A 16,434-nucleotide genomic window follows, 5' to 3' on the forward strand; every position below is an offset into this window, starting at 1 on the left:
AATGCCTGTGGGTTGCCCAGGGGTATGCAGGCTATGAGGCGGTGGGGAGGGGGGGGGGGGGGGCGATGGTCACTGCTGGAATTGAGTGATGCATAAAGCTTGAGCCATGCCCAGATTGATCTTCTTTAGTGGGTTAATTCAAATGTTACAACAATGTTTACAAGCATCCTGACCTTTTTACGTACACCAGACTCCCTTCCGGGCTACAACCCTTGCCTGGAAGGGAGACTGGTGTGCAGGATTTTATACAATGTGTTTCCAGAAAATATCCATACCCACCGCATGGAAATTGGAAATTCTAAAGGTGAGGGAATTTTAAGAGGGATTTGAGGGGGCTCAAACCAAAGAACCCTCTGTGGGAGGGGTATGGATATTTACTGGAACAGCTATTATTATATATATTTTTTTCTTTTTCTTTAACCATAGTTAATAGAGGGGAATGGTTATGAAACGCAACAAAGTTCTTTGTTGTATGTTTTTGTTCTCTTTTTGGGCTTGACCATGCACAAAACACAATAGATGTTTACTACTGACCAAGGAACTAACCAGTAGAAATGTTTTGATTATGTAATTCATGCATAGCGTATGAACGCTTAACAAAAGATTGTGCATGGTGGTGGACCTTCCAACATAAATATTGGCATCTTTGCTTACTCCTTTGATGTTTGCTGGGCTTCATAACCATTCCCCTCTATTCACTATGCTTTAACCTTTGTGCTATTTAATCTCTTTGGCTTTTTTTGATTTTGTTGTAAACAGGCAGGAGAGACAGACTGGGTCTTGTGCTTGTCCTTTGGACAGAGAGAACCTGGTCCGTAATGAGGTGAGTGTACAAATTATTATACTGAAGGGCATGATATAAACTGCCAAAATCAGTTGGAGCATCTGAAGACTGCAAATAATTATTGCATAAGACTGAAAATTCTGGTCTGTAGAATTTAGTAACGTACTTGTGTGTGCAACAATTACTGCTAACTTACATATTCAATTTGTAATCAAACTAATGATTTCGTTTATTTCAAAACTGCATTTTTAAATTTATACGATTTTACTTGCGATTCATCATGTCCTTTTCCCTACAAGGGAAATAGGGCCTAATGGGGCCTTGTTTGCGATTGTCAATGATTATTTTGCAGGATATTTTTCCAGACAAAGCAATGGAAAGGAAGATCCTTTCTCTTGCTGTTAAATGCCCAAGTGATGGTTGTGAATGGACTGGTGAACTGAGGTACAAAGAGGTAAAGCTAATACAAGCTATTCACAGTACAAAGTAAATCATCTAGTAGTGAAAACAGGAGCTAACATTGGAAATAACTGGACTCAAAATATATATGTCAGCATTTTACTAAAAGCTGCTTAGTGATTGCAGTCAGTAGGTAAAAAAGGTAGAGTCTGCATGCAAGCCAAGTGGTGCATTAGGCTGGCATTTATCTTCGGTTTCTGTAGCATTAAGTGACTAGGAGTATTTCTACTCCCCCCTAGATAGGATGCTGGTTCATCACAGGGTTACCCCCAGCATTATATTTGCCAGTACCCATTTATAATAAACCTGGGTGGAGAGAGCCACTGTGAAAGTACTGAGTGTCTTGCCCAAGAACTCAACGCAATGTCCCCAGCCTGAACTCGAACCCGGACTGTTCGATCTGGAGGTGAGCGCTCTAACCACGAGGCCACCGTGCCTCCACTGTTGTAATCAGTTAGGATATGTATATTATCTTTTGGACTTGTGACTGAAAGGCTTTCTTCTCTGAAACAGAGTCACTTGCGCTCTTGTTCTTTCAAACGTGTTTCCTGCGCCTATGAAAACTGTGAAGCAATTGTGCCAAGAAAAGATCTTGAGGAACACATTACTGCTTTGTGCGAATGGAGGATTGTAGAGTGTGGTCACTGTAGTGAGGCACATCCAAAATGCCTTGACGAGGTACAGTGCTTTAACAATGTAGATAAATTTGTTTTAAAATTATACTGAGGTGACTGAATTTTATTAGTTAGGTCACAATAAATTGAGAAATTGATGTGCAAGCAATATCCTACTGTTGAAAATTATTTTAAATAAACATACAGCAATAATATTTTAAGCAATGAATTATTTTGTGAGTCAGTGTGTTTTTATCTTCAGAGATTTTAGTGAACATTGAAAATACATGCAGTCTCTAAGAGAGATGCTGTGACACTGACAAGATTTTAAAATGCACACATCAGGTAATTTATGCCAAGAATTACCATTGGCTACACACTGCTACCCTCTCTGATTTTTTTTTTGAAAAGAGTAGGCAGCTGTATAAACAAACAAATTGAATATTAAGCTGATTTATGCAGTGTTCCTATTATCTGTGGATGATCCATCAAAGAAGGTCAAAAAAAAAAACCCACTACAAATTTCTCACAAAATTTATGCAGTGAATCTACTTTGACAATGCTTAAAATGTGTGCACATTTAATTTTTTTTTTTCTGTTCCTGTTTCAGAAACATTTGGAAATATGTAAAAAGTTACCTGTGGAATGCCCAGATGGATGTGGCTCAATTGTTGTGAGGGAAAAGGTAGAAGATGTCATAAAAATTGACACAAACTGTCCTCAAATTTTAACGTCCACAAGGGCAATCAAGTCACCAATATATGACCATCGTGAACAGAAACAAAAATCTCAGAAGACAATACTTTGGAAATACTATTAAAAATTCTATTCGGTACATACCATGTATGTTGGGATGCCAAAGTTTTTATTTAAGTATTTTGTGTCTTTCAGATTTCGGACCATTCAAGTAAGGACTGTCCACTGACAGAAATATTTTGTCCATATTCTGAGATGGGTTGTAACAAAAAGGTATTTTACATGTACATGTGGTATTTGTGAAGAGATGACGTGCCAATCTGTTATAATCTATTATTTTTTAAATAGTCCATTCCAAGTAATCCTTGAGACTGAATCCTTTAAAATCTTCTTGATCAATCCACTGACAGACTAGCCTCCTACGCAGACACTCTTTGGGGTTCCTACCCCACGTGGGGGAGAAAGATTGTGTGACGAGCCGTAAGAATGTCTGCGTTGGAGGCTACTGACAGACTGATTGACTAACTGATTGACTAATTGACTGATAAATTGATTGATGGATTGATAAATTGATTGATTGGTTGATTAATGGGTTGGTGGGTTAGTGGGTTGGGTCGAGTGGGCTGGATCGTGGGGAGGAAGATTGTGTGATGAGCCCAAAGAATGTCTGTGTTGGAGGTCAAGGACAGACTGATTGACTGACTGATTGACTGATTGACTGATAAATTGATTGATTGGTTGATTGGTTGATTGATGGGTTGGCGGGTTAGGCAGTTGGGTTGAGTGGGCTGGGTTGTGGGGAGGAAGATTGCTTGATGAGCCCAAACAACGTCTGTGTTGGAGGCTATGGACAGACTGAATGACTGACTGATGGACTGATAAATTGATCCATTGGTTGACTGATGGGTTGGTGGGTTAGTGGGTTGGGTCGAGTGGGTTGGGTTGGGTGGGATTTCATGGGTACCGAGTATAGAAAGGGTTATAGAAACTCTCATTTAACTTTAATTCATCCTATTATTCTAAAGGACTACTCATTTTAAGGGTATAGATAGGAATGGCACAATGTACACCCTGTAAATGTGTGAAAGAGGTACCATACTCTATGAAAGGTGTTTTTTTTAAAAAAACCTTTCCTTGCAAAATGGTAGATTAAAGGGTAAGGGTTTAGACCATGGGGTGGGGTGAACCTATTAAATAACTTTGTGGAGCACTCTCCTACAGCTGCTTTTTTGATTTGTTACAAAAGGGTAAAAGTATGAATTAGTATATACTGAGACAGGTTTCTTCCTTTAGATAGAGAGACAGCTACTTGAAACACATTTGGAGTCTGCAGCAAGACTTCATCTTGACTTGGCTTGTGTGAAGTTGTACAGAACACAGGAAGAGTTCAAAGAAACAACAAGAAAACTTGAAGAAAAGGTGGATGCCTTGGAAAAGAAACTTCAAGAGACAGTGGATGAAAGAGTTAATACTCTTCAGAAGAAAGTTGAAGCGAAAATAGATGGAGTTCAGGCAAGCCTAACTTCAAGAATTGAAATCAATGATTACCTCTATGACTTAAGGCTTGAGAGAGAAGCCGCCAGAGTTTCTGATGACAAGAGGGAATCACCATCTTTTATCTGGAAGATAAATGGCATGCATAAGATTTTAAGGGAAGCCAGGAGGAGCACAGACGTTGAGAGTGAACCATTTTTCTCTGGGGTAAATGGCTACAAGTTGAAAGTACTCATGGAACCGAGTGGTGATTTGTCAAGGTCGGGCAAAAATGGTTATGTTTCCCTCTTCCTTGTGATCATGAAAGGTAAATACGACGCTATATTGCCCTGGCCTTTTAGACGTACCGTGACATTTAGATTAATCGATCAGCAAGAAAACCCAGATTACAGAGAAGACGTTGTGATGAAGCTTGATCCCAGTGACGACGATAGTGAGTCATTCCTCCGGCCCAGAGCAGAGGAGAATAACGGTTACGGCTTTGCAAAGTTCATTTGTCATGACAAAATACGAAGGAGGCGATACATTGTAAATGATACTGCATTTCTTGAAGTTCAGGTCAGTGCCCCATCTTGATTTTAGCCAATCCACTTAGATGTTGTGCAACATTTTGCATTGGCTTGTCTCTGCTTGTCTTAGCTTTATAATGACCCAGGCTGGCTTTGACCTTTGTGATTTAGAGCTTAGGTCGTCTCTTAGTTAAAAGTTAAACAACACATAAACTGTAACTATTGTTATTAACATTGTTAAAATCAATGTAATGTACACTTTTTGTTATGTACTACTATTGGTAACAGCCCCGTGGGGGACTCCCTGATAAAAAGGACGGGGGTGCTCGTTGGAAACTTTGAAAAGAACCCCTTAGAGGTACCAATGTTTTTTGGGCGTGGCACTAACTGACACTTCTATATTTTTTTAATGGCAAGAAAGGTGATTAGCTACTCGTGAAGTTAATCGTCAAATACAGTGTATCTCCTTTCATATTCTTTTCGGCTCAATACCCTAAAAGCTTATGGTACCATGAAAACTCCCGCTGTGGACCTGTTGAGGCTTAACAACCCAAGAGGTACATGTACCAAAATCCTTTTTCAACCCCTGAAAGGCACGACAAGGCCCCCCCTTCCCCCCCTCCCCCGTCCTTTTATATGGAAGACCCTCCAGCGCTTGTTTGGTTTTTGCTCTTCCGAGCGCTAAACACACTAGCAACTCCCTAGCAACGTAACCTACTGACTTTCCCGCCATTTTAGGCGCCGGTTATACGTTTTTCCGTAATTGGCACCCGCCTCATGTTCCGCCCAGGATTCGTTCATTTCGCTATATCCGTTTGCTGTTATTGGCCAGATTTGTTTCTTTGGGTTTAGATTTATTCGAGTTGTTAAAGCTAATTTGCTACGATTTGTCGACCCGACTTGGCTCACATTTGATAAGAAAATGTGAGGGTAACAAAAAATCGGCTCGATTTTCTCACACACGATTTGAATACACGGCAAAAAACTCGGGCCGACAATTCGTAGTTTGCAAATTGTCTTGATATAGGCTGATCTAGGTTTTGTTCTTGGAAGAAAAGAAAAGGCAAACAAAATTAAACAAAGTTATTGTTTGTAAATGTGACGCAGTTCAAGTTTGGTTGATTTGCAGACGAGTGGCGTTTCTATTGTAAAGGGGAGGAGGGGGTGGGGGTGGGGGGGGGGGGGGGGCACGGGGTTACAAGGTGTTCTCTTAACGATGAGCAGAAGATTCTCTGCGGTGAATGAGTTTTGCAGAACCGGTTTCATACCGTGTCATCTAGAAACGGTTTGGACTTGTTACTCGAGGTTCGTTGGGTAAAAGGAGAAAAGAAGAGATAACACATCAAACGTCCAATGTATATCGTGAACTTCTACCTCGAAATACTGTAAGATCACATCAACACTCTGGTAGACCTTGTGGTCCACACAATAGGAGCTTAGCTTGTCACGAATTCTGTGTGAAGATGTGAGTGGGGTCATTGCTACACTTCTTATGCCTCTGCCAAAAGGTCATCTTCGAGTTGCCTTTTGCCTCTGGGCCAAAACGAGTGTTTGTGCGATACCATTCATATGAAAATGTGTTCCACCTACACGTTCATTTTCACGGAAATCACTCATTTTCGTACGAAAGGTTTTGCGCGAGGACTCGTTTCAAAACAGAGGTACAAGGAAACTCCGGTTCATTCTGCAGGTACACATTTTTCCCATCCCACTCCTATCGGGCGTTTGTCGGACATACTTATGAGGGGCGGACTGGGTCTGAATCAGGCGGAGAGCTGGTCACGAGCTACGAATTACACAGGAGATCATCGTTGCTCTCTCGAGTCTTCGTCAGTTTGTTTAAGGTAGCCAGACTCACATCGACGTATTGGGGCTTTTAACTCGGACTGATTCAAATTGACACTAGACATTTCAGTTGAAGGTGCGCAGTATATGAAAGAGTTCTAGTCTGTTTTTTTTTTCTCCCCTATTACATCGATCTTGAAAGACTTGATAGATGATATATAGACAACAATAAAAAGAAAACGTTGGCCACATTGGTATATGTTTTTGCAACTTTGACACTCGTGTAACAGTGTCTAAGCGACAGTTTGATGCAAAACCTTTGTAACGTTTTTGTAGAACTGGACAGACCTGGACAGCGATTACGATTATTTTTGGACTCAATTTTCCCCAACACAGGCTAAAATGAAAGTGAACAACAACAACAAGAACAAACAAAGGTTTAGGTACCTTAACGTGACTATATACCGATTTAGCCGCGTTGGAATCCCATAAAATAAAAAAAAAATATTCAAATCTTTGTGACTTGAATGAAATGAGAGCAACACAAAACGTACACAAGTAAGGAAGCGACTCCCTTTATTTCTACTTAACTTACGTACGATAAATTGTTCTCTAGTTTCTTTCTCAGTTTTGTACAAGATTGATAAAGAAACTCGTGTTTTGGTAGAATAAAACTTCAGCTAAGTACATCGGTTAATCTGTAAACACGACAACTAATGTTCGAACACTTGTTTGCTCACGTCAATAGCTGTATAATTAAGGGTGCTAAGACCGTACCAGTTCTTCATGTGTCTACAGCAGACGTCGCCGATTCAGTTGGCGCTTACCGGCTGTTGGAAAGTTTGTAATCAAGAAATTCTCTCAGAAGAAACTGACAGCAAAGTGTCTTCGAAATGAAAACAACTAGAATACCGTAAAGTCTCTGTTTATCCCTTGAGGGACTTTAAGTTTAGAACTTAATAGGGGGTTAGTAGTGAAGGGGATGGGGATAAACTGAGGTTTCTTGGGGACGGTGGAGTGGGACAACAGAGCTTTTACGGTATTCACAGTAACAAATGCTTTCATCACTCAAACACTAACGGGATCATCTGAGCACTGACCAATTGAAGAACTAGTACGTGTAGCCAATGGCAACCTTAATCAGCCACTGTTGGGCTTTAGTCGATGAAAGTACTATCGTGAACAATCTACCGTAGGAAAAAAAGATGGCGGCTGTACATTTTACCGCAATGCCTTGCGAGCCTAACACAGCCTACAGGGCACAAAGAAAGACAAAGTTTTACAATATTTCTCCCTGTACCAAGGACATTGAGCAGCTTTGGTTTGAAGATTTTGTAACGTTTCTGTACGTTTTTATGAACGTTGTTACGGTTTTCGTGAGCTAAGAATTATGGGTAAATGTACCAGTCGCCATCATTTTTTCCTACAGAGGATTTTGGAACGGAAAAGATCTCAAAAAAACACTTCGTGATGTCATCTTTACAGCTTAACCCTGAACATTAGATTCTTGTTTGACGGTTGTTTAAAAAAACAGGCGTCTCTTACTTAATTACTTATTTCTGAAGATGAATAGAACTGATATATACAAAACAAGAAAAGGATAGTAAAATATCGGAACAGTGAAAATAAATAGATATTCTGTGTGCATTATATTAATAAGTTACAGGTAAAAATTCCCTTTCCCTCCCCCCTCCCCCCCAAAAAAGTGAATGCTTTACAAGCATTGTGTCACGGCTTCTGGGATGCCTGAAAAATAAAAATATAAAACAACGAAAGTTGTTAGTTTCCTAAGGAAATCTTCTAGATCCTTACTTAATTAGGTAAACAACTAAATTTTGGCGAGGTTTGTGGCAAATTTAAGTTCATTTCTTTGCCCTTGTTGTGTTTTCTCAGAGGTAGCTATCGTCTCCATGATCTAATAAAAAATCCAGAGGCTACATAATTACATGCATACATTTTTATTCAAATTCATAAATTAAGAGAATATATAAACTGAAAAAAGGGAGTCTCGAAGTGAATTATCTCTATGTGAAAGAAATTCCCCTAAGAAAGTTACAATAATGCTAACTAAAAAAAAGGATAAAACTCTACATCATAATCAAAATACTAATTAAGGCTTGTTCATGAGTGAGTTCAAATTTATCGTCTTGCAGCAAGCTGGATTTGTCCTCGGTGGACATCGAGGGAACCATATGCATGGACCTAATAGCCCTTTTCACGGTTAATTTTTCTCATTTGCATTACAATGTAATCCAACGTGGATGCGAGGCATTTTGGGGCTAAAACTACAAAATAACCCGAAATTGCCTCACATGCATGCTAGATTTTATTGTTTTGCAAATGAGCAAAGGTAACCGTGAAAAGGGCTATTGATTTCGCAAATCCCTTCCGCGCGTGCGCAGTATTAGTGACTACTCTACTGCTACAACTTTGCTACAATCTTGGATAACCCCACTAAATTTTTCTTTTGCTGATTTTTGCGCCAGAGAGTCCATAATTGAAGTTACCAGCTGTTTTCGGGTTTTATCGATCACAGTTCTGCTAGCTTACAAGCGCTGTTTTCGTTTCCAAAGAGCCATATTCGTATTCTCCGAATAAAACCTATTGTAAATCAGTAATTGTAAGCCGTCCCAGAAATTACTAACAAAATGTACGAATAACACTGTTCTCTACATCCGCCTTTAAGTCTTACCGTATTTTTCTTCCAGATTAAACCGCGATTTGGCCACGACAATCTTTTGCCTCATTTCTCTTCTAGAAAATGTACAACACAGAAAATAGGTTTCACTCGGGAGAAAAAAATGCGGTTGTTTTTGTGATGCAAAAATGTTCATGTAAAGTTGTTTTCAACAAAATTGTTCAATTCCAAAACAGAACTTGAAGTTCAGTTATGAAACATAATGATCTTTGTTGAATTTCAACAATTCTAACAAGTCAGTATACTTACTTCATAAATGGGCGCCGGAGATTAAGAACAGCTCTCAGTTTAAACTGAGGTTTGTAGATAATGCAGTTTGCAAGTCGATCTGAGAAGCTGTAAACAGAAAACAACGTTTTACATGCACGTTTTAGGAATATACAAAGAGCAGTGTTGATGTTCATTTTGGTGACCACATCGGGCAATTGGTAGCTGTTCGATAGCAACAGGATAAGAAAAATAAAATTTCTTAAAGGGATCGATACTATCGCAGTGATTTGCAGTATTTTTAGTCAACGCTAAATCATGACTGAGTAACTTTTCTAGAACGTGAAATGCTAAGTTTAAAGAAAAAAGATGAACATATTTTCAAGTCTACGTACAAAACGTTTTCAATATGACATCACAACCTTGTGAATGCGTAATAAATATCCCTCTTCTTAGCACATCAACACACGTGTATCGTTCTTTTAAAGAAATCTAGACTACTGAATTAAAGTTTTTCTATCAATAAAAAATATATGTCTTTTAGGTTTTGATTGTTTTGAAGTCACAGCCATAATAGTGATATATATGGCCCGATTTTTTGAAATTTCGATATACGTATATAAAAAGAATATTTAATCGTACGTTAACTGGTACGCTTTCATGTTATCAGGCTCTTTTGGTTTTGCCATGGTTACCATGGTTACTTCGGCTCGATGGCGACTCGCGAAAATACGAACCACGGCTTAACCAAACTCACCTGGTAAGGCGCCTGACTGTACCGAAAAGGTTCGATTAGGTGTAATTGTATTATAACAAATGCCCTGTTGGTCGATATCCTTTCAATGAATAACTAACTGACACATCGGGAGCCGGGAAAGTTTCATTACTTACCTTTCCTTCAACAACTTGTAAATCTTTTTGCCCATCTGTGAGCTTTTCGTCCTGCATCTGGTGTCATCACCAGGATGTACAATGAACACAAAGTGATGTGTATCAACATACGCATTTATGAAAATGCCGATGTACCTATGACAAAATGATAAACGGAAGGACTTACTTGTTATGATTGAAAATGAACTAAAGAGAATTGCCGCATTTTCCTAGGCTGTTACTGATAATACGTCCAACATTAAAGTCTTCTAAGTAAACACGAGACGTTATACCTTGTTGAGTTGACAAATTGAGCTCTTGAGAGAAAGACCAAATAAAAATTCACCTTTATGGATTCGTCGAATTTGCCGAATTTGGTCATTTCACGTTGTTGTTTGCAGAAGGAAGATATAAGAGTTACACAAATTTATCGTCACAGGTGCATGATGACAAAATAAATATTGGGAAAAAGAAACAGTTTGAAAAAATATTCACAGTAAAACTATTTAAAATGTCTAATAATGCTAGAAAATTTAATTAAGAGCCAGTGCTCATAATTATGGACCAAACAACGGCACAAGTCGAAAAATCGATTTTGCTCATTTTTTGCCCATAGATTGGCCCTAGCTAGTAAACAAACGGACGATAGTTAGTTTCTGCTAATGCAGCTTTTTTGGGGAGAAATTTGCGAAAAACGATTTTTTTCCGATTAGGCTCAAAATCTACTTCCGGTTTTGCTGAATTTTCCGAATATTTGTTTGCTTCGCGCTCCGCAGAACAGCTGCTTGAGAATCTTTCAATGGTCTTTACATTCAGCTCAGGTCTTCATGGTATGACTGAGCGAAAAATAAAATAAATCGAGGCTTCGTTTCAGCCTGAAACGAGATCGAACACGAACGGAAAATATTACGATGTGTTTCAAACGAATTATAGCACTAAAATATCGCCATATTTTTCTATGGGCTATAACTTTAAATGCCATAAAAACACTTTATACGGGTTAACTGTACACCCACCTGTTTGAAAATCAAAAAATATCTCTGGGCAAATGGTTTTAAGTGGCCCGCCTTGGCCTGTGCTTCTCATGAATTTTTCCCTGAACCGCCGTGAGAATGTAAACAATTGCGTGACTCTGGCGGTCACCCTGAATACATAATTCGTTTCCAACAAACCGCAGATGGCTATCTTAGAACATTTGGGTGAAAAAAGGAAAACATAATGGACCACTTTCAACTTTTATATTTTGAAAGTCATCGCTTTGGAAATTTCGTTAATTAAAAACGCCAATTAAAAGCAATTTACTCGGAGTTCGGGTGTTACTGCTATGTCGTTTTAGGCTGTCGTTCTTTCTCTGATCATTTTAATTACAAGAACGAGTTCTAGAAAGAAAATCGTTCTAAGTTCATTTGTTAAGCGTAATGAAAAGTTGATATTGTTGGTTTGTAGCCTTACGTCATCTGAAGGAACGCTACAGTGATTAAATTTGCATTTGTTGATTTCGACGGATCGATTTTCGGTTAAACCTTTTTATTTGTGCCAGCACATTTAGTGCTTTTTCTCCTGCTAAAAAGTCGGAAAAAGTAAAGTAAACAAATCCTAAAAGTCATAAATAAGAGGCATCGACAGTGCGAGTGTCTCGGTAAGCTGTTAATTTGAACAATTACTGTGCTGGACGGATTGCTTTCCTGGTTACCCACGTACTATACATAGTTCATTGTGCGCGAATGTTTCTGTTTCAAACAACTGAAATGCTCAGTGCTTTTTCCTTTTTTTCTTCAGTCTTAAAACTTAAGGTTAAAGTTAGGCTAAACCCTAAACTGTTTTGGCGGCCAACCTATTTTGGCTAATTGCTTAATCACATTATATATATATTTCATTGAAATTCGCTCCTCTGTGACCGACTTCCGCGAACAAAACAAGATGGATGTTCGCTGTTCATTTAAGACTACAATCCTGGTCAAAAGTGTTGGGACAGTTACGGCAGATGACTTCACAGGCAGCCTCTCTTAAGACCAAAACCGCGCAAGGCCGCCTACCCCCTCCCCCTGTCAATGTTGATAAAAATCTTGAAGAAAAAAAATCCTTGACAATAGCCTCAGAATAGCCTCGTTTCAAGAGTTGTTCGCCTCCTAGAACAGTATTCTCGAACTAAAGAGACGATAAGATAGATATTCACGTCTTATTCCAATAATAGCGATTTTTCAGCAATCGCGTTTGGTTCCAACACAACTGTGTAACCACTTTCTATTGTCCCTTTTTCCTTTTTTCCCACATCCAATCTAGTCTTCAGAATAGCTTCATTTTCATGCAACATTGCTAGGGGAGAGGGGGGGGGGGGGTCAATTGTACTTGCTTCCATTCATCTTTTGTTCTAAAACGTTAAGGACGTAGTTGAAATCGTGGGTTTCAGCGCGCAAAAATGGGAGGTGTCCCAACAACTTATGGCCAGGATTGCAGGTTTACACTAGAGGAAATTGTTCCGGATTCGTGATGAATCCAGAATGTTTTAGTGCCGGATTGATTTTGCCATTTACACAAAAGTGGACGAAACCGAAATAAAAACCCCCCGGTTTGGTCGTGTCTCCGGAGATTTTGAATCCGGAATTTAAAGTGGGAACTTTGAATCCGAAAACTTTTGAATCCGGAGAGTTTTGTCGTGTGAACGATTTTCTCTCGAATCCAGATATTTTTCCGCCTGTGATCTTTTGAGTTTGCGGTGGAACGAAAATGGCGGATTACATGATCCAGTCGTAGTCGAGTCGTAGGCGCATTGATGGCCATTTGATGGCGGTCGCTGGGTGATTACCTCATGCTGTTTCAGGTGTAGGTAATCACTTTTATAATGGGTAATGCCATACTCCTCAGAAACCGTGCCCAATTTATACTTTACTGCGCAGATGACGACGATGGCACGATCGAAAACCTCGACGGTTTTCGACCCTAAACCCTAAGTAAATACCTGGAGGAACCTGGCATGATGGACAACAGTACCGTGGTCAGCGAGTTGAAAGAAAACTTCAGACTGTCTCAACCTACCCCTAGCCTTATTTTCGGAGGCATTTTGTTTCTCGTTGTCGATGCAACAAACTGCTTGTTAACCATTCCATCATGAATGTTCCCGGAGTTATCGTCGTGTGTAAGCGATTAAGAATCCGAATATCCTTTCACTGTAAACCCCTACTAATCCGAATACTCTAAAATTGATGAATTCGGGAACTCCTTTATTGTAAACCTAGTCCTAGATCGACCACTGTAATGTTTATTTGTCTACCAGTGTTTTGATCTGCAAATTTCAGTTAATTGATCAAACAACCAAAGTAGAAAAGATGGATTTTTTTCCCAGTATGATTGCAACTTAAACGCAATTTCTTCCTCGGCTAATTCAATTCAAGAAATTCCGGGTTTTCTAGCTGAGTTTGAGCATATTGTGTAGGTACAAATTTTCTACACAGCTAGAAGAGCTGACATGCCGTCACGCAGTTAGTAGTCTATAGAAATTATGGTATTTCCACTTGACTTTATTTGTCAGTCAATGATTCAGTTGCCATAAATCATAGAGGATTGGTTAAGTGTATCTCTGAAACTGCTACTGTGTTGTAAGTTATCAGTGAAATCAATAAAATAAACAAGTGTTAAAATCATTTCCCGGAGTACTGTAGTAACGTTCTTTATCATGGATGTCGTGGGTGTCGCAATGCAAATGAAAAAACATATATATTTATACTAAGTTAAACAAAAAAAAAACAAAAACAAAAAACAACAACAAAAAACATTTTCCATTATTTTATCCACACAACGTTTCAAAAATTGCTTTCATCGGATTGCTGGAAACGAATATTTTACTCGAGAGTGGCTATCCGCGTCACGCAATTGCTTACATTCCAACGGCGGATTTTGGGCAAAATCTATGAGAAACACAGGCCAAGGCGGGCGACTTGAAACCATTTGCCCAGAGATATTTTTTGATATCCTAACAGGTGGGTGTATATTTAACCCGTAGAAAGTGTTTTTATGGTATTTAAAGTTATAGCCCATAGAAAAATATGGCGATGTTTTTAAGCAATAATTCTCTTGCGACATACTGTAAAATTTTGCGTTTCAGTTTTACCTCTTTTCGGGCTCAAAACTAACTTTGATTTATTTTATTTTTCGCTCAGTCATACTACCAAGACCTGAACTGAATATAAAATCCATTGAAAGATTCTCAAGTAGTTGTTCTGCGGAGCGCGAAGCAATCAAATATTCGGAAAATTCAGCAAAACCGGAAGTAGATTTTGAGCCCAGTCGGGTCGAAATCGTTTCTGGCGTATTTCTACCAAAGAAAGCTGTATTAGCAGAAACTAACTATGGTCCGTTTCTATTCTTACTAGGACCTATCTATGGACAAAATACAAGCGAAATCAATTTTTCGACCTGTGCCATTGATAGGCGATTTAGGTCCATTTTTATAGGCATTCACTCTTAACAAATAAAGATGCCTCGTCTGTGCTCTGTTCTGTTGTAAAGCACGCAGGAAGCGGTAGAACACGAAAGAAGTGTGTGGAGAAACACGCGATGTTCCCTCCTTGAGTGCTCTACCGCTTCCTAAGCTATTATTGTCTATATTAGGCAATTATAAATTGTATCCAGTCCTAATTGGTTTTGGCCATTTCTGATTGGTTGACAAAGTGGCAAGTTGGCTGTCAGGGGTTACTAAATCAAAGAAACGTTTTGGAAGCCAATTACAGAGTTCGAAGCGGCAATTTAACACAAAACAAAAAGTGGCACATGTTTGCTAATAAATTGCTGGGCATGAAAATATAAATCGAAAATGTAAATGAAAATTATCAGTGCCAACTGCACGATGAAGTTATGTGTTCTCTGTTTCTAGATAATGAACTTGAAATTTAGGACTCTCGGCTTGTGTGGAGGGAGGAAACCCACATAGAGAAAAACCCTCGCTTCAAGGACGAGAATCAACAACAAACTCAAGCCACCTATGACGTCAAATTCAAGATTCATGGGAGTTCTTTTTCCTCAGGGTCCAACTCCTTAAACTTGTATTTTATTTTATTAACTCCTGAATAAATCTTGTATGTATGTATGTATCTTCAAACCCAGGCCAAATTTAATTTGTGAGAGGTGAGTGCTCTCGCCACTGCGCTCTAGGAAACCGCGAAATACTTACGAAATCAAATTCTTTGCTGCCCCGTCAAATTCTTTCTTGTTTCTGAAATTTTCCTTCCGTGGAAGCTTCACTGCATCCAACATAATTATGTCATTTCCGTTGGACGCAGGAAACCAACTCAACCCACTTATGACGTCAAATCCCTAGATTCAAATCCAGGCCACATTTGTGAGAGGGGAGTGCTCTCTCCACTGCGCTATCGCTCCCTTGCTCCCCAGGAAACAGCGAAATACTTACGAAATCAAATTTCGTGCTTCGTTGTCAAAATCTTTCTTCTTATCGAAATTCTCCCTCTGTGGAAGCTTTCCAGCGTCTAACAAAATTATGTCATTATCGTCGGCATCTCGGGCACCTTTAGAAGTATAAAATGTTTATATAAGGACCTACAAACAGCCATGTCATTTCTGAGACACTATTTAAACAAACTTATTGCTCCATCCCTTTGGCGTCCGTATTAGAGAGGTTCAGCTGTTAGGGTTAAACGATCCACTAATTCAAGTAAGAGAGTACGAAGTCCTCTGAATCTAAAGTCTCTCCTCCCCTCATCTACCTGTTTTTACATACTTGTTACACCTTACCTATACGGAAAATGGCATCCTTGTACGGATGGTCGTCTGTTTCGTCAGGAAATTTTACGTGACTTTTATTGGTGTCGTGGTTGTTAGTCACAGTTGATTTGCTCCTATTTCCTTTCGCCCAGGCTGGCTCGGCATCAGTTTTGTCCTCAACGGATTCAAGCATTATGGTTTTCGACGGGGAGGAGTTACCTTTATAGTCTAAAAATTGAAGGAAAAAATATCTACTTGCATTGTCAATGCGCATCGAAAAGGTTATTTCAGACTTTGATTATACAACACCATTATTTGTTTCGCTCCTCCCACCTTATGACCCGTACTGGTCAATGGTCAGCCAAACAGACTGATTGACAGAATGATAACCGACCAACCAAGCCACTGATCTAACGACCAACTGAGCTACAGACCGAGCAACTGGGCATGACAAACAGACCGAGCAAATGACCAACTAAACAACTGAGTAATTAATTAAGTAACGCACAAACTTAGTGACCGACTGACCGAGAAACTCCAAATAAGCTGAATGAGTGACAAACCGAACGACTCACGCATGGACTGACCGACCGACCAAACAAG

General features: G+C 39.3%; 2 protein-coding genes across 2 annotated transcripts; one reads left to right on the top strand and one right to left on the bottom strand.

Annotated features, from left to right (window-relative positions):
- The first annotated feature begins 407 nt into the window (after positions 1 to 407).
- On the top strand, positions 408 to 5,658 carry LOC110050601 (TNF receptor-associated factor 6-B-like). Its single transcript, XM_089291717.1, has 6 exons — positions 408 to 823; positions 1,137 to 1,238; positions 1,757 to 1,921; positions 2,468 to 2,542; positions 2,749 to 2,826; positions 3,847 to 5,658. The coding sequence occupies exons 2-6, from the start codon at positions 1,158 to 1,160 to the stop codon at positions 4,621 to 4,623; spliced, it is 1,176 nt and encodes a 391-aa protein (XP_089147843.1). The 5' UTR covers positions 408 to 823; positions 1,137 to 1,157; the 3' UTR covers positions 4,624 to 5,658.
- A 3,626-nt stretch (positions 5,659 to 9,284) lies between these two features.
- Positions 9,285 to 16,105, bottom strand: LOC149110103 (uncharacterized). The gene is made up of 4 exons (XM_089291539.1): positions 15,862 to 16,105; positions 15,521 to 15,635; positions 10,138 to 10,272; positions 9,285 to 9,375 (listed from the first exon to the last, which is right to left on the bottom strand). Exons 1-4 carry the CDS (start codon positions 16,103 to 16,105, stop codon positions 9,285 to 9,287), a joined length of 585 nt encoding a protein of 194 aa, XP_089147665.1.
- Positions 16,106 to 16,434: the final 329 nt, after the last annotated feature.

Source organism: Orbicella faveolata, unplaced genomic scaffold (assembly GCF_042242905.1).
Source record: "Orbicella faveolata isolate gen_17 unplaced genomic scaffold, um_ofav_v1 contig_24, whole genome shotgun sequence".
Lineage (NCBI taxonomy): Eukaryota > Metazoa > Cnidaria > Anthozoa > Scleractinia > Merulinidae > Orbicella > Orbicella faveolata.

Bases quoted from the DNA above. Each gene is read 5' to 3' on its own strand.
- LOC149110103 (XM_089291539.1), bottom strand. From the start codon at position 16,105: ATGCGCATTGACAATGCAAGTAGATATTTTTTCCTTCAATTTTTAGAC. The intron at 15,636-15,861 runs GTAAGGTGTAAC...ATACTTCTAAAG, and splicing joins GGATGCCATTTTCCGTATAG to GTGCCCGAGATGCCGACGAT. The intron at 9,376-10,137 runs GTAAGTAATGAA...TTCTGTTTACAG, and splicing joins TACAAGTTGTTGAAGGAAAG to CTTCTCAGATCGACTTGCAA.
- LOC110050601 (XM_089291717.1), top strand. From the start codon at position 1,158: ATGGAAAGGAAGATCCTTTCTCTTGCTGTTAAATGCCCAAGTGATGGT. The intron at 1,922-2,467 runs GTACAGTGCTTT...TTCCTGTTTCAG, and splicing joins ATCCAAAATGCCTTGACGAG to AAACATTTGGAAATATGTAA. The intron at 2,827-3,846 runs GTATTTTACATG...TTCTTCCTTTAG, and splicing joins AGATGGGTTGTAACAAAAAG to ATAGAGAGACAGCTACTTGA.